General features: G+C 28.2%; 3 protein-coding genes across 3 annotated transcripts; 2 read left to right on the top strand and 1 right to left on the bottom strand.

Moving 5' to 3' along the window:
* Positions 1–10,631, top strand: LOC130665316 (RING finger protein 207-like). Its single transcript, XM_057465646.1, has 7 exons — positions 1–197; positions 270–418; positions 2,073–2,893; positions 4,650–5,313; positions 5,464–5,871; positions 7,555–8,172; positions 9,266–10,631. The coding sequence occupies exons 1-7, from the start codon at positions 1–3 to the stop codon at positions 9,301–9,303; spliced, it is 2,895 nt and encodes a 964-aa protein (XP_057321629.1). The 3' UTR covers positions 9,304–10,631.
* LOC130665317 (poly(A) RNA polymerase, mitochondrial-like) lies at positions 3,329–4,454 on the top strand. The gene has a single exon (XM_057465647.1). It carries the CDS (start codon positions 3,600–3,602, stop codon positions 4,437–4,439), a length of 840 nt encoding a protein of 279 aa, XP_057321630.1. The 5' UTR covers positions 3,329–3,599; the 3' UTR covers positions 4,440–4,454.
* A 126-nt stretch (positions 10,632–10,757) lies between the features above and the next one.
* LOC130665435 (poly(A) RNA polymerase, mitochondrial-like) lies at positions 10,758–15,408 on the bottom strand. The gene is made up of 4 exons (XM_057465817.1): positions 15,161–15,408; positions 14,890–15,080; positions 13,337–14,246; positions 10,758–13,257 (listed from the first exon to the last, which is right to left on the bottom strand). The coding sequence occupies exons 1-4, from the start codon at positions 15,369–15,371 to the stop codon at positions 12,659–12,661; spliced, it is 1,911 nt and encodes a 636-aa protein (XP_057321800.1). The 5' UTR covers positions 15,372–15,408; the 3' UTR covers positions 10,758–12,658.
* Positions 15,409–24,523: the final 9,115 nt, after the last annotated feature.

The following is a 24,523-nucleotide window of genomic DNA, read 5'->3' as shown; positions in this document are numbered from 1 at the left end:
ATGGCGAATTCGGGTGATGGTATTGACGGGGATGCAACTGCTGGTATTTCAAATAATACACAACGTAATCCATTAACTTGTGGTGTTTGTCAAGATTATTTTAATGATCCTTGTCTATTGACTTGTTTTCATACTCTGTGTGCCAGATGTATTCGCGGACCTCATTTGGATTCAAAAGTTATTTGTCCCATTTGCGGGTAATTATTTTTTTTTTCTATTTATTAATTAATTATTTAAGTTCATGGTGTGAGTAATTATTTATTTTTTAGACAAGTGACACAATTAAAAGAAGGGGCGCAAATGCCACCGGTTGATCAATTGATAAGGCAATTAATTGAAATAGCCAATTCGGAAAACCCAGCATGTGCTAATTGCGACAAACGTGATAAATCAACAATGTACTTTTGCACTACTTGCTGTAAGTTGGGATTTATGAGCTTTCTTTAATTTTAAGACACAGAGGACTGAGAAATTTAAGTGACGTTCGAAAGGATTTTTGAAAGCTGCTTATTTTTAATGACACTTGAGTATTCGAGATCTCTCGGAACGTCTTCAGTAATTTATCGATATGCGAAACTTATACGCGATACATTCATCGGAATCTGTCAACAGAAAACAAGAATTTCTTGGCGGAAAATTTTTATTTGACTCAAGAAAATTTTTATTTGCCCTAAGAAATTTTTTTCATTATGAATTAAATATGAAAATTTTTTTGGGGCGAGAAAATTTTTTTCTAGTGCTAAGAAAATTTTTTTTCTGAGCGCTTGAATACGCAATCAAGACCACAATTTTTTTTGAAATTTATTCAAAATTTTGGATAATTATCAATTTTGATAATTTTCTTTTTTTTATTGGAAAAGTTTTTTTTTTTCTCTGGAAAATTTTAATGATAAATTTTAGATTTTATAAAAATTACTGGAGGTAAAAAAATTAGAGCGCAGTTTTTTTGAAAAAATTAGAATTATTTTGGAAAATAATTTAGATCTAATTGATCGAAGATTCAATTTTTGAAATTTTAAATTTATGAAGATCTATAGATTTTAAGGGGTAACGGTAACCGATTTTCGATTTAATTTAATTCACGGACAAACACTGGAAACCTAAAATAGAGTCTTGAGCGTTTTTTAAAACCTTAACTAAGAGCTAGAAATTTCGTATTTTCAAAAATTCTAATTCGTCTCCGAGAAAAATTGTTTTAAAATTCTCATTTACTCTACGAGTGCAACAAAGATGTTCCCGTTTATTTTTCTGAGTGTGAGAAAGAGATCCGGTAGCGTATTCCCTTAAATTAAAAAATTTTTGTTTTAATGAAATTTGAAATTTATTTGAATAAAAATTTTTTACTTGACCCTAGTGGAAATTTTTCGGAATTTTCTCTGAAAAACTCAGTTCTAAAGTTCTAAAGACTTTTTCAGAGAAAAGTCCGAAAAATTTCCACCAGGGGACAAATAATTTGTTTTTTTGACTTTGATCTAAACAGATTGAGATCTACATAGATCTTAATAAATTAGATCTACAAAATCAAGCAAATTTTAAAATTCAAATCTGTAAATTTTTTTTCTAGAAATTTATTCAAAATTATCAAAAAATTCTTTGACTTTACTCCAAATTTTTTACTCCAAATTTTTCTATGTATTACAAAAATTAACTCTACAAATTCACTTTTTTTTTTTATATTCAAAATTAATAATTTTTTTGTCTCCTATTTTTTCTCCAAAAACAAAAAATAAAAATCCCAATAATTTAAAATTTATTTAAATTTGTCCAAAAAAAAAAAAAAAAAATATCCCGCGCATTCGAATTAAATTTTATGCCAAAATTTCAATCTTTTTCTCTATCATTCAAAACAGCGCGAAAAAATTTTTTTAAATTCATAAAAACTTTTTTCGCGCTTTTTTTACCCATTCAAAAATTCATATCCTAATTAATTTTGTTTCTGTTCAAAAGTCCACAAAAAAAAAAAAAAAAAAAAAAAAAAAAAAACTAACAATCAATAACTTTTCATATATTTGAATAAATTTTTTTCGTATCTCAGAATATAAATTTATAATTATTATTATTATCATTAATAGGTCAAGCATTATGTACACACTGCCGTGAGCACACTCACCGCGCAAAAATGTTTTCATCACACGAAGTTGTGCATATGAGTAAATGCTCAAAAGATACTCAAAGACGTTGCCCATCACACGGGGATTTATTTATCATGTACAGTCAAAGTACTAAATCAATGTTATGTGCAACTTGTTTTCGTGATACACCAGCAGATGCACGAATTCATTGTGTCGACATTGACACGGCATGGCAACAGGCTAATAAAAAAATGGAACGCGCTGCCAATTCACTTTGCGAATTGCAAGCCGGCGTCCACGACAGTCTAATGGCACTGAAGAGCCAATTGGAAGAATTGAGACATAATTTAGATTCAGAGAAACGTTCGCTTAATTCTTACTGTCAGGGCATGCAGGAGGTTGTTACCAAAACCCACAATTCTGTATCCGCTGAATTGCAACGTCAATTTGAAACAAAGGAACGTATGGTCAGAGCCCAATTACTAAGTCTAGGGTCAGCAATACCTGTATTGCAAATGCACTTAATGTTGTGCACTGTTTTTACAAGCGGTGCTACTAAGTACCAATTTCTAGAGCTTGCTCACCCCATGCTTGAGCGACTTGGACGGGTCGCACAGCTTGGACATCCGTCCAGACCGCCGGTGTTGGCTGGTCATTTTAAAATAAATTATAGAGTTGAATTTTCGAGGGCATTACAACCATTTTTAGGACAAATAAATAGTAATACGCAACAACAGCAGCAGCAACAGCAACAACATCAGCAACAGAAAGATTTGTACGAGCACACTCATCAGATTTCTAATGAGCCGCCGCTCCTTCAGGTGAGAATTCTGAGACACTGAGTTGTGGTAGAAGAAGTTTTGAAGGTGGTGTTCATTATTTCTGGCGGTTTCTTTATTGGGGTAACAGATTTACTATGGGTCGTCGAGTATATTAGGGAATTGTTTTTTTATTTTTGAATTAGTCGGTTGTAATTATGAGGAAACAAAGGGTTTAAATTGGGCGATGGTAATGACGATTGAGTGACTGTTTAAATTTGAGGAGACGTAATTTAATTTTGAGGATATGATACTAAAGATGTTTTGATCGGTTGGTTCCGGGGAGCAAGAAAATATGCACAGATTAAGTAATTGACTATTTTATTTTCCTCGGCGATTATTTTAGTTGGTGACAAAACTTAAAGTTATGGCGACGATCTATTAAATATTAGACGCAATGAGGTTTATTTATTTTTGTTGTTCAATTGCTTGGCGGTTCACGTGGTAGAGACAAATAATTATAACTAAATCAGTATGTCAACAGGTTGATAATTTAAAAAGATAACAAAACAAATTAAAACCCCGGCACTAAGTAAAATTACATCGGCCTGTTATTTGTGTACATCAGCCCGCAATAATCTCAATGATAAATAATTCTTTATTATAGGATTTTTTTTTAGTTGAATATGAAGATTTATCATCATTTAAATCATTAATAGAATCATCTACGCATGTTAATTTAAATGAAGTAGTACCGGTTCAATCGCAAATGCTGTGGTTTCGTGATACGCTGCTACGCAAAAATACACAGGGACCATTGGGGGCATTTAAAAAAGCTGAAACTTTACCATTGGCAGTAGAAATAAGAAAATATCCAAATAAATTAATAACAAATGATTATATAAAAAAATTAATTAGTAGTAAAGAAACAGTCTCTGAACAAATGGAAATAATTTACAAAGAAAGTAAATTACAAGACATTGATTTGAGGCTGCGATTTTTCATAGCCAATCAAATGGAATTAAGTTTATCTGGTATGTTTCCAAATGTCACAGCCTTACCGTTCGGCTCGACTGTCAACGGGTCCGGTAAATGCGACTCGGATCTTGATTTAGTTATCAATTTACAAACAAAACCGGAGTCTAAATCAAGTCGCCTTGTATTTCAAACAAAAGCAGCGGCATCCGATGCACAGACGAACGCAGGCCGTCTATTAGAACCAATATCTGGATTGATGCGTAATTATTTACCGGGTATCCGAAATATTGAAAAAATACTTCACGCGCGAGTACCAATCGTCAAGTATCACCATCTCTACACCAACATCGAGTGTGATTTAAGCGTGAGCAATATGACTGCCGTCTATATGTCCGAGTTGTTGTATCTGTACAGTGAATTCAACCCGAAAGTAAGTCCGCTTGTTTACACAGTCAGACAGTGGGCGTCATTTGTCGGTCTCACGAATTCAAAAGTACCCGGGCCCTGGATCTCAAACTTTTCACTTACCCTACTCGTACTATTTTACTTACAACAAAAAGTAATCTTATCCCCAATCAATGATCCTCTCGAAAACCAGCGGTATCTGATGTACACAAATCGCAAGCATTAGAATCAATACCTCAATTAAAGTTTAATATCCGATCTAAATAATTATCAGAAATTTATTTCCTCAGGCCGCCAATTCCGAGCTTCTTTACCCCATTTAATAATTCAATAATTCTCTATCTTTTTTGGCCATTGTTGCTCTAAAAACTCGGTCAAGATCTCATACTCATTCATAATATTCATAATAATTATATTTTAAAAACATTTTTTTCAGAACACAAAATTATCATCTCGAATATTGAAATCAGGGCAAGAAAGTGGCCAATTTTCCAGCCACTGCCGTACATTCGATTCACAACTAAAAGAATTGACTCAACAATTAATGGCCGTAAAAGATCGTATAAGTGAATTACATCATGACGTAACAGTACTGAGACGCGTCAACACTCCCCCGATAAATTTGCGGTATGAACACGCCGTAAGAGATTGTCGATTACTTGAACAGGAATTGGAGCATCACCAAATAGAATTAGAACGATTGAGAAATATATTTGATGCACTATGGGAAGAACAGTTGTGTAAAATCCACATCGAGAAGGAGATATTCCATTCACAGATGAACGATATTCTAACATTGAAAGGAGAACTCAAACAATTGCAGTCAGTTTCCCAGCAAATGGAACCCTTCATAAAATCATTTTCTGCGGGAATTTCCGCTGGTGAAATGAATGCTGCCGTTGCCGATGCTGCTAATCATCAACATTTACAAGCACTTTTGGAACATTTTACAAGGCTGCAGATGCAAGAACCCCAGCAGCAACAACAACAACAGCAGCAACAACAGCAACAGCAGCAGCAACAACAGCAGCAACAACAATCGAAAGATTGCCGACATTCCAAGGGCTCCAATATGTCCGATAACATTTTTTATATAAAAGGTACAGATTTCATTTCGTTTTACTGATAGTTCTTTTAGAAAAGTGGGTCAGTTTAATCTCTAATGGTCACAGGATCTATCGCTGCTGTGATTCGTGCCAGAAATTTGACCGCTGAAGGATAAATATATATAGCAAATATCTATATTACAGATTCAAAAGACGTGCCAAGATGTAGGACACCTTCGGGGGGAGTCGGCGCACTTCTAGATTCCGGTGGTAACATAATTGTTTACGGAACCGCTAAATCATCGGAAGCTAAACGGGGTGTACTGAGTCAATTGATTGAAAAAGCGCGAACTCGCGAGGATCGTAAGAAATCACCGGGGAGAGACAAAGAGGAAGGGGGTAGCAGAGATCGTAGTCAAGGACGACGCTCACGGAAATCACCTGACAGTGGTCACAAGCCCAAAACACCACCGGGTCACTCGTCTTCGTCGACTTCTGCCAGTAAAGTGCGTTCTATTTACCGGTCATTGAAAGGTGGCGCTGGTGACAATGCGGAGGCGACGGAACAAGATAATAAAAATAGCGAAAGTCAATCGCAGAAAGATAACGCTGGTAATTATTACATTTATTTTAATATTGTTGTTGTATGGAGAAAAAATATGAGGAACTTTACTGAAATATGAGTTAAAATTGCTAAGTTCATATTGTAAACTTGAAACGCTATTGAAACTCTGTAATTTTTGTCTGGAGAATTAAATTTTTATTATTTGAGTATAGCCAATTGATATAAACTGTGTTAGTTAACTTGACTATATGTTCATAGAAATTTACTATCTGGTGTAGTAACTTTTACGATCACTGGCGGGCCCAATATTACCGTAGAATTATGGTAAATTACCGGACTGGGACAATTTACCGTAATCCTACGGTGTAGCATAACTGTAGGGAAAGGGTAAATTTATGGTAGCACCTACCGTAGCATGACTGTACGAAAACGGTAAATGAACGGTAAAAATTACTCTGATCCTATCGTAGCATGACTTCGAAAACGATAAATTTACAGTAAAATTTACCGTAGCATGACTGTACGAAAATGGTAAATGTACGGTAAAAATTACAGTAATCCTACCGCAGCATGACTTTGAGAACGATAAATTTATGGTAAAATTTACTGTCACATGACTGTACGAAAGCGGTAAATGTACGGTAAAAATTACTGTAATCCTACCGTAGCATAACTTTGAGAACGATAAATTTACGGTAAAATCTACCGTAGCATGGCTGTACGAATACGGTAAATTTACAGTAGAACTTACCGTATCATGACTGTAAGAAAACGGTAAATTTACAGTATTACTCATCTAAACCTATCATAACATTACCCTACGAAAACGGTAAAATCTACCGTAATCCTACCGTAGCATGACCGTAGGAATACGGTAAATTTACAGTAGAACTTACCGTAGCATGACTGTATGAAAGCGGTAATTTTAGGGTAAAACTAACCGTAGCATGACTGTACAAATACGGTAAATTTACAGTGTAACTTGCGATGAAAATACAGCAACTATTTGTGCGATCATAAATAGTCGTAAGCTACGGTAACCAATACCGTAATATCAGGGCCACCAGGAAAAAGCGTACCGTAACTTTACGGAAAGTCTACTTTTAAATACAGTATAACTATTAATTATTCTGGCAGATTTGAATTACGGTAAAGTTTGGTAATTTGCAGCAATATACGATATTTTACGGCTAATTAAGGTAAACTACCGCAATTTGCGGCATTTTTGCCTAAGCACCGTATGATTTTTTATTTTTACAGTGGAACATTTTGCTTTACGGTAAGATACTACAGGCTTGCAGCAATTTAATGGTAAATTACCGTTCTTTTGTCACAAATTTACGGTAAAAATATCGTACTTTGGCCGTAATTCTTTAAAATACCGTAAATTACGGCATATTACCGTAATTCGGATCCGTCTGGATACTTTTAAAACGTTGGAATTTACGGTCCAATAAGATGTTTGCCGTAGCTTTATCGTTAATACTTACAGTAGCTTTGCTTGATTTTTTACGGTAAATTTGCCATAGAATTACTGCATATAGACAATACTGTTGCCGCAAGTTTACCGCCGCATTACGGTACATTACCGTAATTTTACCACAACACTACCGAAGTATTAAATCCGCCAGGATTACTAAAATATATTAAATATTAAATTTTCAAGTTTCATTTTCTCCCTGTATTTTAAAAACTTCAACTTAATAATAAATTTTTTTTCTGTAAAAAAGGAGCAACTGAAGAAAGTGAATACCAACGAATATCTGAAGCTTCAACACTCGGTGAGGTCAAAAAATCACGTGTACAAGCGCAAATTCACGCAGCTCCACAAGACGAATCACAGACAGGATCATCAAAAGCTAATGACCAGCGTCAAAAAAGCGTAAGAGTTTATCCAGCGAGTGATTCCGAGGACGTTTTTTATTCTGGTGAAAAAACAGCTGATGGTAGAAGAAAGAGACGGGCAAGTTGCGACAGTTTAAGTACCACAGGATCGGGGGGTAGTAGAAGATCAAGTCTCACTGATGGCGCGTTAATTGCCCAAAGTAATAAGGATCCGCGCAAAACATTGTTAGTGTTAATAGGACCGACCTCAGCAAAATCAACGCCAAGTCTCGTTTCAAAACAACGATCATGGGAAACATTTCCGCGACCCAAAAGTAAACGGTCCGCTGCAAGCTCAGCAATAATTGCTGCGGCGGAAGCAAGCGCTACTGGTCTTGGTCCTTTAAAAAAGGCTGACAGTTTAGAAGGACATGAAGAAGCGGTCAGGACTCTCGTTGCTGCGGTACAAGAAACTAGAAACCAGAGGCATTATCATGCTCACCATCATCGGCACCAACGTAAAAGTAAAACTAATTAATTAATATATATATACTGTTATTTATTATTTTATAACAGTATATTGTTATATAATTTGGATTTGAATTTTGATAAGTCTTTTTTGAGGTATAGTCATTTATTATATATTTAATAGTAAGGTTATTAAATTTAATATACATCCACGCCAATATCGAGTAAGCAGTTTTTTTTTATTTATTACCAAGCACTACAAGATTACCGGGTAAAATAGGCACCTAGAAAAATAAAATTAGCAGTTTAACTTTAAAACCTCAAAATGGCGCCCAGAACCGCCAATCAAAATCAAGAACAATCTTGGACAGACCTCTCCCCACTTTTACAAAATGGCCGATGGCTCTCAGTTGTACTTATATTTAGATTTTATTAGTTAATTAAAAAAAAGAATAAGAGATTAAATGGAAAAAGGACAGCCAGTTATGATTTTATCAGGATATAGAATTGGAAAAAAAAAATTACTCACGGTTATGAATTATTTGCTACGCAAACTTTGTCAATAAATTTTAACCTACAAAATTTGAAGTTTCTGATTTCGTGAGGTGAAGATTTTATGAATTTTATTTGAGAAATTACGGCGGATTTAAAACAACTGTAATTTTTTTTTTAGATCTATATCCTGGTGTAATTATAATTGTTGTAATTTAAAAAGTGGGGGTAGTGTCTAAACTTGTGTCAGAGAGAGAATGAACTTCGAGACTCCCCCACTACCGATTGTTTCAAAACTGCACATGCGCAAGGAGGAGTAAGGGGGGGGGGGGTGGTCAGTAAATAGAACAGCCAGAATAGGAGTAAAAACCGAAAACTACCGAGTTACACTTTTTTGTTGAGACAATTTTAAGAATGAGCTTAAAATTGACTACTTTTTTTAATTTAACGGTCGACTTAAACTTATTATTAGCTTCCTAACTGCGCATTTCCTATCGAAATATCAGTTTTTTAAATTCTTAGTGGTCTGACTGATGATAAATTTTTATTCAAATTATTTCTATGCGTTTTTATAGGAAGTGCATTATAACCTCACTCATATAATAATGGAGTCGACAATATTACAATATTCGAACTGATTTATATATTTTTTTTCAGGTGCCCATTTTGCCCGGCCTTCGAGTTTTGAAAAATAATTACATGAGATATTAATTATTTAACTAATAGGCAAAATATTTTTTTTTTTTTATAAATATTTACATTTATTTATTAAAAAGAAAAAAAAAGCTGTAGACGCTCAAAAAATAACCGGCAGTGCCAGTTGATTGTAATTTTTTATCCTTGTTATTTTTAATATTGTATATTGTTACTTTTCTTCCCAATTGTTAACATTTACTGCTCTGTAAATGCTCTCAATTATTAATAATAATTATTATTATTATTACTATGATAATTAAATATAATTATTTAAATACACGATGGTATTATATAATTATTTATAACGATATTAAAGAAATGAAATAATATATGACGCACTTTTAGGAGCCTTTATTAGTAAATAGTAGATAAAAATAAAATAAATAAATAATATTAATGGGACAGATAAATAAACTGTTAGTTATTTTAAGTTAATATAATATAATAATAATAAAAAAGCTAAAAGCAAAAAAGTTAAACATAAAGACGTCGTGTACAATTGTTTTGAAAAGACGAAGGCAAATTTTTCCTCCTTGCTATTTGTACAATAAATTTTTTTTAAATAATTTTCTTTATAAACATTTTTTAATTGATATAAATCTGTTATTATTTAGCGAGTTTGAGGACAAATTTACCTTAAGTTTAAAAAATTAAAAACAAACTTGATGTAAATTATCAAAATTTTAATAAATTTATTAATCAAATTAATTAATAATTAAAAATAATAATTATTAATTATTGTTAAAACAAATTATGATTAAATGAAATTAATAATCAATGCAAGATTATTAATGTTAGTAAACAACACTGCCAGTTGCCATGGTATTACGAATTTAAAAAATTATAAAATTAATAACTTTATGTGCGATACGTATCTAATAAGTATTGATGTACGTATTGAAAAAGTTCATAAAATAATGATCAAAAATAAATAAATTGTTAGATAAATTAATAACAAATAAAATATAATTTTTTTTAAATTTATCTGTTAAAAAATGTATTATTTCAATAGGATCAATTGACTGGATTTAAATAAATTTTTTTTTTGTTTAAATTAAAATTATTGATCTTTGTGTTTAAAAAATTTCCAGGATGCTCACTACAAGGACATTAATTAATATACCTAATGTTATAGTAAATGTTATTTAATGAGTGATTAATCACTCTAATAAAAGCCAAATAATAATAAAAAAAAGTAAACAAACAAACAAAGTTGTGAATAATTAATGAAAACAAATTTAATTTTGAATTCAATAAATTATTCAATGTTATATATATAAATATAAATATATATATACAAGTGGATAAAACATACGTATCAAAAGATGTATACTTGGTATATAAATGAATTAACAATCGTAAATTCAAATAATTAATTATAATTGATTAATTAAATAAGTTGATAGAAATAAATTGAATTATATATAAAAAAAATTTATTCAGATTTTCTCTCATTTTTTTCAATTTACTCATTACATTACAAAAATGTATTATATCATAACTAGTTATTTTTAAAAAAAGTTATTAGTTAAAATATGTACAGTGCGAAAACGAAACAATTTAAAATATTACAATTTTTATATAATTGTAATATTTCTGTCGGAACGATTAAATTTATAATCAAGTTCTCATTAGATTAGTATTCATTTACTATAATTTATAATTTAAATAAATTCAAGTTCAAATTTTCAGGTTCAAAATAAAATAGTAATTTTTCCAATAATTATTAATTCACTTCAATTCATTTCATTTCATTGGATAGTACAGCGAAGATATCTGGTGACTATCAACTTTTTACAGAGTGAACTGTATAATTGTTTAGACTATTCGCAAAAAAATACAGATATGATCATATATGATTATATATGAACATTTAAATATGATCAGACGCAATAAATATCCATATCCAATTATATACAATTACGTCCGCTCGTATCTGATCACGTATAACTATATATGTACATGTATGATTGTGCTTCATCATATTTGTTTATATATGATCAGATAGAACTTTTTTTTTGTCAATCATGTATCAGATCTAAGCATTCGCATATTTACAGATTCTGCTTAAAAATATATGATCATTCTTGATCACATATGACCATATCTGATATCATATATGGCTATGTATAGATCATAAGTGGCCATATCGGATTTTGTTGAAGATCTTGTTTGATATCACATATGATTATATCTGATATCATGTATGATTCATATATGACCATATCTGATATTATTTATGATCATGAATGATGTTATTTATGGTCATATCTGATAATATGTATAAAACATATGTGGGATATTTGGAATCATGTATGATTATATCCGATATCATATCTGATGTCACATATGATCATATCTGATATCATATGACCATATGAGACATCATATATTACCATCTATGATCATGTATGAATCATATGTGACCATATCTGGTATTATGTATGATCATGTTTAATGTAACATATGATCATATACGATATTGTTTGTGATTATGTTTGATATAACATATGATCACATCTGATATCATATATATTACCATCTATGATCATGTATGGATCATATGTGACCATATCTGGTATTATGTATGATCATGTTTAATGTAATATATGATTATTTACGATATTGATTGTGATCATGTTTGATATAACATATGATCACATCTGATATCATATATTACCATCTATGATCATGTATGTATCATATGTGACCATATCTGGTATTATGTATGATCATATTTAATGTAATATATGATCATATACGATATTGTTTGTGATCATGTTTGATATAACATATGATCACATCTGATATCATATATATGACAATTTATGATCATGTATGAATCATATGTGACCATATCTGGTATTATGTATGATCATGTTCAATGTAATATATGATCATATACGATATTGTTTGTGATCATGTTTGATATAACATATGATCACATCTGATGTCATATATATGACAATCTGTGATCATGTATGGACCATGTGATCATATCTGATGTTATGTATGATCATGTTTAAAGTGACATATGATCACACCTGATGTCATATACGATCATACCTAATATCACATAATCATATATGCTAATATCTGATCATACGTAGATATATATGATCATATCTGAGTATTTTTTCCCAAATTTTTAAATTATCACTCAATGCTGCCACAAAAAATCGTTAAAATAAATTTTAAAATTTCCCAACATAAAATATTAACAATAATATAAAAATTAACAATACTATGAAAAATAATTAAATAAATAGGATGTCAATTTCTTTAACAATTCAAAATAAAAAAATCAACTAGACTTATTTATTTTTTTAGTCATTTTTTTTATTTATAAAAATTTCATCTTCTCTTACCGTGGGATTGTTTTGAACTTGTACGCTTAACATCAACAGTATCTCTATTATTATTATAACTATTATTACTATTATTATTATTATTTTTATGTTTATTAACATTATCTTGATCTAATGTGAATAATTTTGAAACTTGTACTCTTGGTTTCGTAGTGTTTCTCTTCCCCAAAGTAAATCTTTTATCAAGCGACTTTTTCTTTTCAACAAATATATCAAGTAACCCGCGAGGATAATAATCGTTGCCTTCGTCCATCAACGCCGCGGCTTTTTGGGCGGCAATTATAAACCCGGTTATTTCATTAACAGAAACATTATGACTTACATTCAATGACGTTTCCAATGGGTTACAAATATGAAGAGGCGACGTATGTTTTTTAGGTCCTTGGGTGGTCGGTTTGTTGATACTCGCCCCCTTCCGCAATGATACCGCCTGTGTCGTGAAGTCAAATTCCGCGTAAAAACTAAAAAACTCATGTAATAAATCTTCTAATGATGTATCTGCGCATTTGCCGACAGGCCATTTTGTTAAGTCACGTAAAAATGTACAATTTACTGATGAATCTGCAATGCGAATATCTGATAATCCTGAAAGACAATAAAATATTAAAATTAAATGCAACTTAAAAGATAGAGTAAGGAAATTTATGTAGAGGGTGATACTTACTGGCATTCATTTTGAGATAATCTATGGAGGGTAAGATTTCTTTTTGTTGTAAGTAAAATAGTACGAGTAGGGTAAGTGAAAAGTTTGAGATCCAGGGCCCGGGTACTTTTGAATTCGTGAGACCGACAAATGACGCCCACTGTCTGACTGTGTAAATAAGCGGACTTACTTTCGGGTTGAATTCACTGTACAGATACAACAACTCGGACATATAGACGGCAGTCATATTGCTCACGCTTAAATCACACTCGATGTTGGTGTAGAGATGGTGAAACTTGACGATTGGTACTCGCGCGTGAAGTATTTTTTCAATATTTCGGATACCCGGTAAATAATTACGCATCAATCCGGATATTGGTTCTAATAGACGGGCTGCGTTCACCTGTGCATCGGATGCAGCTGCTTTTGTTTGAAATACAAGGCGACTTGATTTAGACTCCGGTTTTGTTTGTAAATTGATAACTAAATCAAGATCCGAGTCGCATTTACCGGACCCGTTGACAGTCGAGCCGAACGGTAAGGCTGTGACATTTGGAAACATACCAGATAAACTTAATTCCATTTGATTGGCTATGAAAAATCGCAGCCTCAAATCAATGTCTTGTAATTTACTTTCTTTGTAAATTATTTCCATTTGTTCAGAGACTGTTTCTTTACTACTAATTAATTTTTTTATATAATCATTTGTTATTAATTTATTTGGATATTTTCTTATTTCTACTGCCAATGGTAAAGTTTCAGCTTTTTTAAATGCCCCCAATGGTCCCTGTGTATTTTTGCGTAGCAGCGTATCACGAAACCACAGCATTTGCGATTGAACCGGTACTACTTCATTTAAATTAACATGCGTAGATGATTCTATTAATGATTTAAATGATGATAAATCTTCATATTCAACTAAAAAAAAATCCTATAATAAAGAATTATTTATCATTGAGATTATTGCGGGCTGATGTACACAAATAACAGGCCGATGTAATTTTACTTAGTGACGGGGTTTTAATTTGTTTTGTTATCTTTTTAAATTATCAACCTGTTGACATACTGATTTAGTTATAATTATTTGTCTCTACCACGTGAACCGCCAAGTAATTGAACAATAAAAATAAATAAACCTCATTGCGTCTAATATTTAATAGATCGTCGCCATAACTTTAAGTTTTGTCACCAACTAAAATAATCGCCGAGGAAAATAAAATAGTCAATTACTTAATCTGTGCATATTTTCTTGCTCCCCGAAACCAACCGATCAAAAATCTTTAGTATCATATCCTCAAAATTAAATTACGTCTCCTCAAATTTAAACAGTCACTCAATCGTCATTACCATCGCCCAATTTAATCACTTTGTTTCCTCATAATTACAACCGACTAATTCAAAAATAAAAAAACAATTCCCTAATATACTCGACGACCCATAGTCAATCTGTTACCCTAATAAAGAAACTGTCAGAATTAATGAACCCGCCTGTTAAAAATTTTCACCGGCCTGTTATATATAATTTCATTACGTCAGATTAATATAAATTTCTTTTCTTGTATATATTTACTTACTCCTTCAGTAGGAATCGTATATTGGTGTATAGAATTGATCGGTCCGAAACTCTGACAGTACAAATACAATTCTGCGTAAGATCTAGGAGATTCGCCTTGAATAAGAACCGATCTCTGAGCTTGTGATCTACGTTTTGATATTAACGTATCAAATGGTCCAGGTGAATTTTCTTCATCTTGTTCTTTTTCATCTAAAAAAAATTAATAATAATAATAAAAATTTAAGAAAAATAAATTTATTATTGAAAAAAAAAAATTAAATAGAATTTACCTAAGAAAGTTTCAGAGTTTTTTTGGTTATAATCAGCACTCAAAGTACCGATACCACGTGAACTATTGTAATTATTGTTAATTGAATAATTTGCTCGTGTCATTACGGGAAGAGTATTTAATTTTAATGAGGTAACACATAATTTATTGTAATATTTATTTGTAATTAATAATAACGATTTATTAGTTGATGCACGTATGAATAGCGCCATTTTTCATTTTTACTCTACCCCACGTGTGTATACAGAATTTGATATATATATATGTGGTATATATTTATCAGTTGATGGGAATTTCTCCGCCTAGCTTATCGGCAATGAATACGGAAAAAAAAAAAAATTTTATCACTTTTGAAATTTTCCCGCAATTTTTTTAAATTTATAGTTTGATATTATTTATAAATATATGAGATTGAAGTTCCAATTTTGGACACCGTCCTATTTATGGACACTTTAGAAAAAAAAGTGGGTAAAATGGACCACCTAAAATTTATTCTATATAAATGTATAAAAAAAATATTTTTATCACTTTTAAAATTTTCCCGCAATTTTTTTAAATTTATAGTTTGATTATTTATAAATATATGAGATTGAAGTACAAATTTTTGACCCTGTCCTATTGATGGAAATTTTAGAGGAAAAAGTGGATAGAATGGACCACATAAAATTTATTCTATATAAATATATAAAAAAAATATTTTTATCACTTTTAAAATTTTCCCGCAATTTTTTTAAATTTATAGTTTAATTATTTATAAATATATGAGATTGAGGTACCAGTTTTGGACCCTGTCTTATTGATGGACACTTTAGAGGAAAAAGTGGATAGAATGGACCACATAAAATTTATTATATATAAATATATAAAAGAAATATTTTCATCGGTTTTTAAATTTTTCCGCAATTTTTTTAAATTTATAGTTTGATATTATTTATAAATACAAAATATTGAAGTACTAGTTTTGGACACTGTCCTATTGATGGACACTTTAGAAAAAAAAGGTTAAACTGGACCACAGAAAATTAATTAAAGATTAATTTAAAATCTATGAAGTAAAATAGGCAGAAAATTGTTTTTGCGTTGAGGTAAAAAGGGGCAGTATGGGCATAAATGACTCGGATTGAAAGTTAATTGAAAAAAAAAAAATTATTATTTACAATTGAATCTGATTCAATCTGATTGATAAAAAATTTCATTCGAATTTAAATTTTATTAAAGTAAAACAAAATTTTTGAAATGTCAATTCATTGCGATAAAAAATTTATCAGATGTTTAATTGATAAGTATGAATAAGAAAGGATTTTTTAAATATTGTATTGATTTATTGATAAAGATTGATAATTACAAATTGAAAATTCAATGTAAATTTTAATATCATTTCGCGTTATTATAAATTTAACCACGCGATAGTCGGCAAATTAGAATATCACTGCGGCTTTACAACTCAACGGCCAGAAAAATTATTTGATTTAAAAATAAAAAAACATACAGAGGTTAAAATTCAAGTGCTCAGATTTAATTTAAAATAAAAGATAATTCTGTGATAATTTACGATAAATTAATTAAGAATGATAATTATAAACGGCCATTATTTATTCTTGTTAATCAAAGATTTATTCAGCAAATAATAAATATATAAGAGCTAATATATATATTATACACTTAATTAAATATGTGAAATTCTTGTACAATCAAGTATTTTAATGTCATGTTATTTTTAAATAATTTCTGATCTGTAGCTTTTATTTACTCGATAAATTTACTCAATAAAGTCATTTAAACAATCACACTTCCGGTACAAATAGTAACTGCTAATGCTAACAATTATTTTTAAACGAAATTTTAATTTTTAGTTCAAAATTTTCCTTAGGAAGTTCAAAAACCATTAAAATAAAGTATGACTGGTTTTTTGGAAATATCTAAATAAATATTGAGTTTTTCGAAAAATTATATGAAATCTTTTTTGTAGCTGTTTAAATTCTCTACAAAAAAGGTTTCTTATACTTTTTTGTAAAATCAAATATATACTGAGATATTTTGAGTTTAAAAGTCAAGTAATTAAAAATTGAAAATTCGGGTTTAAAATTGCCCGGAGTTTTCTGGTCTCTCTGTGATCGTTAAGGGTCAAAATTTTAACTTTAAATTTTGTAAAAATATTATTCACATATTTTTATCAAAGCTAGTAATTATTTTGAAAATAAATTTTAACCTTCAGTTCAAATTTTTCCCTCGGAAGTTTAAAAGTTATCGAAAAAAAAAGTATGATTGGTTTTTTGGAAATATCTAAATAAATATTGAGTTTTTCGAAAAAATATAAGAAAACTTTTTTGTAGCGCTTTAAATTTTCTACAAAAAAGGTATTTTATACTTTTTCATAAAACTGTATATTTATTGAGAAATATTGAGTCTAAAATTCAAATAATAAAATATCAAAATTTGGAGTTTTAAATTGCCGAGTTCTTCTGGGCCCGAAGGCGTAAATTAACATTCTTGATTGTAAATATTCTGCACATTAATTTCAAATCATCATTCTACATTAACTAATACATTTCAGCCTTACAAAACACGGACAATATTTATTATCGCTTTTTATCCCATATGAATATTAATTTATCATTTTAAAAGCGATTTTTTCATTTAAATTAACTTAAATATTAATTACATAAAATCCTCTGTATCTTTAATTAATTATTCAAAATATCCTTATTAAGACACTCGTATATTTTTATACACCCACAGTTGACCTTTCACAAATTAATATATTTTTATGAAATCAATAATAACGAGCAAATTGCGGTCACTACATGACTGCCCAAGTATTGGTACCAAATTTATAAAATATCATTTAAATTTAATTGTTTATTAAAATCTTACCAATTTACTCTCAGATATTTTTTTTATTTTTATTATCATGGAAGCTTAATAAGACAAATCTTGTCATTAATTCGCAAACTTATTGATTTCGATAATTGTACAATCATGGGGTTCTTAAAAAAAATCTACACACGGTCAAATTTTTTTATTAGTCGTCTAATATATTTTTTTTCTAAAATATCTCAACTGCGATGAAAGATACAAAAAACTTATTAAATTTTGAGGGTTTACCAGAGGGCTGATGTCTTTCGTTGATACAAAAAAATTCAGTATCTAATCTCAAAATATTTAAAAATTTTTATGTCAGTAATTTTATAAAATCATATCGACATCTTTTGGCGCGAAATTTATATATATATTCATAATTATTTATAAAACTTAAGACATTGAACTAACTGTTGCATAAAAACATCTGAAACTATGAAAAGGCACAAATTAAAGTCAACACCTTTTCACTGATACCAAATTAAATTTGTTTAATTTTTATTATCACAGAGACATGCCATGGACTAAATTTTTCTTATTCTCTCTTAATAATATAGATAATAGACATATATTCAGTGGCATTGAGGTATTTTCAGTGACAGAATAATTAAAATATTAATTTATTTAAAGAAAATAAATACGATCGTCTTTTTCCCGCGTAATTTAAATGTATTTCAAATGATATAGATAAATTTATTTATCTCGATACTTGGCAATAAAAAAGAGTTTAAACCATGAAAAGGCACAAATTCAGCCGTATGAAAATAACATATATGGTCAAAATAAATGTAAAAATATATGATAAATATCACAAAATATATGTGGCCAATTTAACTATATTTTCTGATATATTTTTTTTTATATCAAAAAATATAATACTCATCATATACGAGTCCGTATATGTTTGATGTATAAAATATATATGACAATCATATACAAAAAATATATTTTTATCATACATGAAAATATATATTCTTTTTATATACGGATTGAGAAAATCACTTTCAGATTGAGAAAAAGTAAATATTTACTTTCAGATTGAGAAAAAGATGTGCGAAATCAACACCACGGCAAGGGGCTAAGAAAAAACGATCATTCTAACACAATTATATCCAATTTAAAATCAAAATATAGCTGAAAAACAAAAATATCACATTAATAAGTTTTTTATTGACTCTTTTGCATTAAAATAAATTTTTGAGCCTTAAAATTAAAAATTACAAGTGAATTTATCATTGTTTTATTCAGTCAATGCCAAAGAAAGAAAAATTTTTTTTTCCTAAAATTCAAAAATTTATATCTTTTGAACAAAAAAAAACCCCTACTCAAAAATTTCAGGATCTTTTGAAATCAATTAGAGGTACTCTAGAAAAAAATTTGAGCGAAAAATTTGATGGCGGTCATCGACTTTTGCAATTTTGGAAATTTCGAAATTTTCCCAAAAAGCGAATTTTTGAAAAATTTTTTCAAAAAAATTTTTTTTTGGTACCTTTAAGTATCTTCTTTAAAACCTAGCTCAGATCATTAGAGTAATTGTAATAGTTTTCGAGATCTTTGAAGAATAAGTTTAAGAAACAGGAAAATTAGTGAAATTTTAAAAATTGCATAACTTTTGAAAAAAATTTTTTTATTTTTTTTCCCTTGGCAGAACTTCGTTATATGGTGAGAGAAAACTTCTGACCAAAATTCGTCCAAATCGAAAGGGGTCGATTCCAACTATTGGTCGATTTGACATGGAATGACCCATATATAGCTTAATATAAAAAACATATAAGTTACATATATGGAATACATATATTTACTACTGTATATAATTTAATATTAAATCGATCAAAATCTCTATATGATTTTTTATAATATACAATTTAATATATCATATATTTTTTTGTTGCAAGCATATATGATTTTATATATTTTAACCATATATTTTTTTTTCATACGGGGCGAGTCAAGAAATTTTCAGCGATACCAAATTTAATAACATTAACTAATTTTATTATACATATGACTGGAACAAAATTTTCCATATTCTCTTAATAATATAGTTAATCTTAATTATGTATTAAGGCCTCTTAATTAAAGCTTAAAAATAAATTTAATCTCTCCTCATCTCAATCGATAAATTACATAAATTTTTTAATTACGAAAATTAAAAAATTTTCCAAGATCCAATTTATTCACATAGAAGTTTAACATAAAAAAATAATTATATGTCTACATGTATATATATAATTTAAATAGATTAATATGATGAAATATATAAAAGATACGTATAGGTAATAGATACATTTTTTTTTCCTTTATCGGATTTTGTAGCAGTGGTCATTGTCAAGGTCGTACTCAAGCAAGTTGTTACTCAATGATTGCGTAATTGTGTAATTACACAAGATGAATCCAATTATTGTTATTATTATCTTACATCAATGAGTATACTTACACAACAATTAAAAGGGCAATTACCTAAGAAATAATACTTATTCATACTCATTTATTTATTGTTATTATAAACAAATAAACAGCAATGTAATGAAATTTTATTATTATTTTATGTAATATCAATCAATTATAATTTATATCGCGTGAGCTAAAATTTTTTTGTTATCCAATAATAAATCTATTAAATTATTTTTTAATATTAAAAATTTTTTTCATTTTTATTGTTAAAATTTTAAACAAAATCATCAATCAGTCTGTCGGTTAACAAATAAAATTTTTTTTTTCTTTACTTAATTATTGCAATAATTTGCGCAATTTATTAATCATAAAATTTTTATAGTCATATTTAATGACTAATAATAATAATAATAATAAATTTTGAATTTCTTAAAAGTTTATAAAAATAAATTTTTTTTTCACTCATCAAATGCGGAAGTGACGTAATATTTTAACTAAAAATACTTTACACGCAAATTAAATTTGAACAATGAAGTTTTTGATAAATTTATATACTAATAAAAAAAAAAAAAAATGATTTTTATTAAATCAATGTGTTAATTAGTTCAAATTTGATGACGTGATAGAAAAAAAAATATGATCCTGAAGTTAGCAGACAGTCAACAATTTTCGGATTTTTTTTTTTAACAAAGCGATGACAAAAAAAAAAATGAAAAAAATGCACATGTAGAAAATTAAAAAAACTATAGGTGCAATTTTTTTAAATATTTTTTTTTTTATAATTTCTCATTTTTTTTTAAATCCAAAAATTATTGTCGGCTTATTTCAGTATCGTAAAAATGATCTTGAGGTTAACAGACAATTAAAAGTTTTCGGATTTTTTTTCTACAAATCGATGACAAAAAAAAAAAATAAAAAAAAGGCACATGTAGAAAATTAAAAAATCTATAGGTGTAATTTTTTAAAATATTTTTTTTTTTATAATTTCTCATTTTTATTGAAATCCAAAAATTATTGTCAGCTAATTCCAGTATCATAAAAATGATCCAGAAGTCAACAGACAATTAAAAGTTCTCGGATTTTTTATTCAAAAAATCAATAACAAAAAGAAAAACTAAAAAAATGCACATGTAGAAAATTTAAAAAACTATAGGTGCAATTTTTCAAAATGTTTTTTTTTTATAATTTTTCATTTTTTTTTAAATCTAAAAATTATTGTCGGCTAATTTCAGTATCGTAAAAATGATCCTGAAGTAGACAATTAAAAATTTTCGGATTTTTTTTGAACAAATCAATGACTAAAAAAATAAAAAATGAAAAAAATGCACATATAGAAAATTAAAAAATCTATAGGTGCAATTTTTCTAAATATTTTTTTTTAAAAATTATCGTTTTGAAAAACAAATCCAAAAATTATTAGACGTCGGCTGACTTCAGTATCATATCAAAAAAAATTAGTGGAAATATTTAACAAAAAAAAAAAAAATATAAGACTACTAGTTTTAACTCTGACCTTCTCTCGTCTTTCTCACTCTTAAAACTCAACATATATGAAACTCATATATATATATTTGTAGTTTAAGACCAAGTAAGTAAACCTACCAATTACCCAAGTAATTATTATGCAACAAACGTCAATGGTCTTATCAGCAATCGAATTTACGTCGTTATGAAAATCCACATAATCTATATAATTAAAATCAGTCGATAAATCGATTATAATAATGGAAAAATCTAGTCTTTTCATCTTTATTATATGGGAAAGAAAAAAATCTAAATAGATGTTTATATAATAAGTGAATGAATAATAAATGATAGCAGACATTAATCAATGATTGTAAAAAAAGTCAATAAAGACAATAAAATACGTTATTAATTTTAAAAAAAAACCTATTTATGCAAGGACTTAATCAATGTTAATGTTAATCTTAATTGAAGGATATGAGACGTATGGTAAACATTTACAGTGATGACTAAAAGTTATTTAGACGAGTTAAATGTATATATATATAAGACATTGAACTTCCGGAGATTAAAGTCCTTGATACAGATTTCTTAATACGTAAAAGGGTATATTTATTCTATGGTACAAACAAGTGGGTGATAGTTACCCTCGGGCGACAGACAATGTTCTTGAATTGTTCCGCCTTTAGATCAATTACTTTTTTTTTTATTGTTTACTTTTATTATTTATTTATTTATATATTTATTTTGCAAGTAAACAATCTTACTGTTTACATCCTGGATTGTTTAAGTTCTTTGGTAATTAGAGATTTTTTTTTTTTAAATAAATTATTTATTGTTATTCTTTTTATTGCGTAATATTTTGTAAGTATTTTATTTTTATTAATTTGTTTATCGTGGCAATGAAATTTTTTTATGAGATCAATTGGGCAGAATAATTTTTTTTTTTTTTTCATTAGGGTGAGTACTTTTTTAAGTGAAGAAAATTGCGCGGTAAATTTTTAGTTCAAATAGGGAATAAATGGTGAGAAAAAAATTTTTGACGTTTGTAAGGTTGGCAAAGTAAAAAATTTGAAAACTTTTACTCGTCCTAAGAAAATTTTTTCATTATAAAAAATAAAAATTTTCATAGGATGAGTAAAAATTTCTTGTCTATGAAAATTTTGTCGGTTTAAGAAATTTTTTTCGAATAAGTAAAAATTTCTTGTCGCAATAAAAATTTTTTTTCGCTCTAAGAAAATTTCTTAGAACAAGTAAAAGTTTATTGACTTAATGAAAATTTTGTTGCTCGAAGAACTTTTCTCAGAACAAATAAAAATTTCTTGTCTCAATAAAAATTTTTTTTCGCTGTAAGAAATCTTTTCTTGACTCAAGAAAAGTTTCGTCAAGAATTTTTTTTTGCATGCAGTTAAAAATTTTTTACATTTTCGAGGATAATTGTCATTGATATTTTTAATTTACCTGTAAAAAATAAATACAATCATCGAATTTTCTTGATTGCAGAAATTACTTTATATAAATTTTTATTCTTATATATTTTTTTTTTAATAATTACAAAATTTTTTTTAACAGAAAGAAACTGACTTCAATCCAAATTATGTATTATAATTTTTGATTTATTTTTGAAATTGTGACAAAAATTTGGAAGTAGATAGAACTTTTTTGCATGATGAAAAAAATTAAAGCATTGACCTCTGAGAAAATGTAATGGAGCTGTAAAACTACATGCTTTATGTGATTAATAAAGTAAGGATATTGAGTTTGATTTTAATTAGAAGATATGGGTCATTAAATTAATTACCATAAGGACAATAAAAATACTCATTTAAATAAAATGAAATTAAATACATTGTGATTTAAATTTTTATGACCGAACTTTAAAATTACTCTATATATATGTGTATATATAAATTAATAGGCATAGTTATATTTTATGTTTCATTAATTCAAAGTTTTCTGGAATTTTCGACTTAAATTTGTAACTTTTCAAATAAAAATGCCGATTAAAAAAATTTCTTAAAAAGAGTTTAATTTTTTCTAAAAAATTTTACAGATTTCACAATTCATATTTTCTATTTTACTAAATTCAGATATCGTTTCAAAATTTTCGATAATTTATTCCAGTCAATTCTAATGAAAATATATAAATATATGTATGGATTTTTTTTTCTTTCATTCAATTGATTGAAACTTTCAGACAAAATTTTGTCACTACTCATATGCCTAAAAATATTTTTGTTTCCAATCAAAATTACCCCCTCCCCATTTTTAATAAAAATTTGTAACTGTCCATCTATCACTTAAAAGAAATAATTTTTAAAAATGAACACAGTAACGAATTAAAAAAAAAAAATTTTTTTTGATAAATTTTTCGACTGACCATTTTGACCTATGACCCAAAATATTTTTACATTCGACTTTCTAATTTTTTTTATATATTTAATTTTTATTATCTAAGACACTGAGAGAAAAGTTATATATTTATTGCTTAGAAAAAAAAGTATATTATGTCAAACGGAAGTACTGAGTACTGTTAGCACATATTTTAAGTATTGTACGACTTAATTACAAAATCTAAAATAACAAAAAATAAAGATAAAAATAAAAACATTATTTGCACAAGTAATACATTGGAATTTTGAACGAT

The sequence above is a fragment of the Microplitis mediator genome, chromosome 3 (assembly GCF_029852145.1).
Source record: "Microplitis mediator isolate UGA2020A chromosome 3, iyMicMedi2.1, whole genome shotgun sequence".
In the NCBI taxonomy this organism is placed as follows: Eukaryota; Metazoa; Arthropoda; class Insecta; order Hymenoptera; family Braconidae; genus Microplitis; species Microplitis mediator.
The sequence above is the reverse complement of the archived record's forward strand: the minus strand, read 5'-3'. Positions and strand labels throughout refer to the sequence as shown.

Excerpts from the sequence above, each read along its gene's own strand:
- LOC130665316 (XM_057465646.1), top strand. The coding sequence starts at position 1 with ATGGCGAATTCGGGTGATGGTATTGACGGGGATGCAACTGCTGGTATT. Across the intron at positions 2,894-4,649 it reads ATGAGCCGCCGCTCCTTCAG|AACACAAAATTATCATCTCG; the intron begins GTGAGAATTCTG and ends CATTTTTTTCAG. Across the intron at positions 8,173-9,265 it reads TCATCGGCACCAACGTAAAA|GTGCCCATTTTGCCCGGCCT; the intron begins GTAAAACTAATT and ends ATTTTTTTTCAG.
- LOC130665317 (XM_057465647.1), top strand. The coding sequence starts at position 3,600 with ATGCTGTGGTTTCGTGATACGCTGCTACGCAAAAATACACAGGGACCA.
- LOC130665435 (XM_057465817.1), bottom strand. The coding sequence starts at position 15,371 with ATGGCGCTATTCATACGTGCATCAACTAATAAATCGTTATTATTAATT. Across the intron at positions 15,081-15,160 it reads AAACTCTGAAACTTTCTTAG|ATGAAAAAGAACAAGATGAA; the intron begins GTAAATTCTATT and ends AATTTTTTTTAG. Across the intron at positions 14,247-14,889 it reads ATACGATTCCTACTGAAGGA|GATTTTTTTTTAGTTGAATA; the intron begins GTAAGTAAATAT and ends TCTTTATTATAG.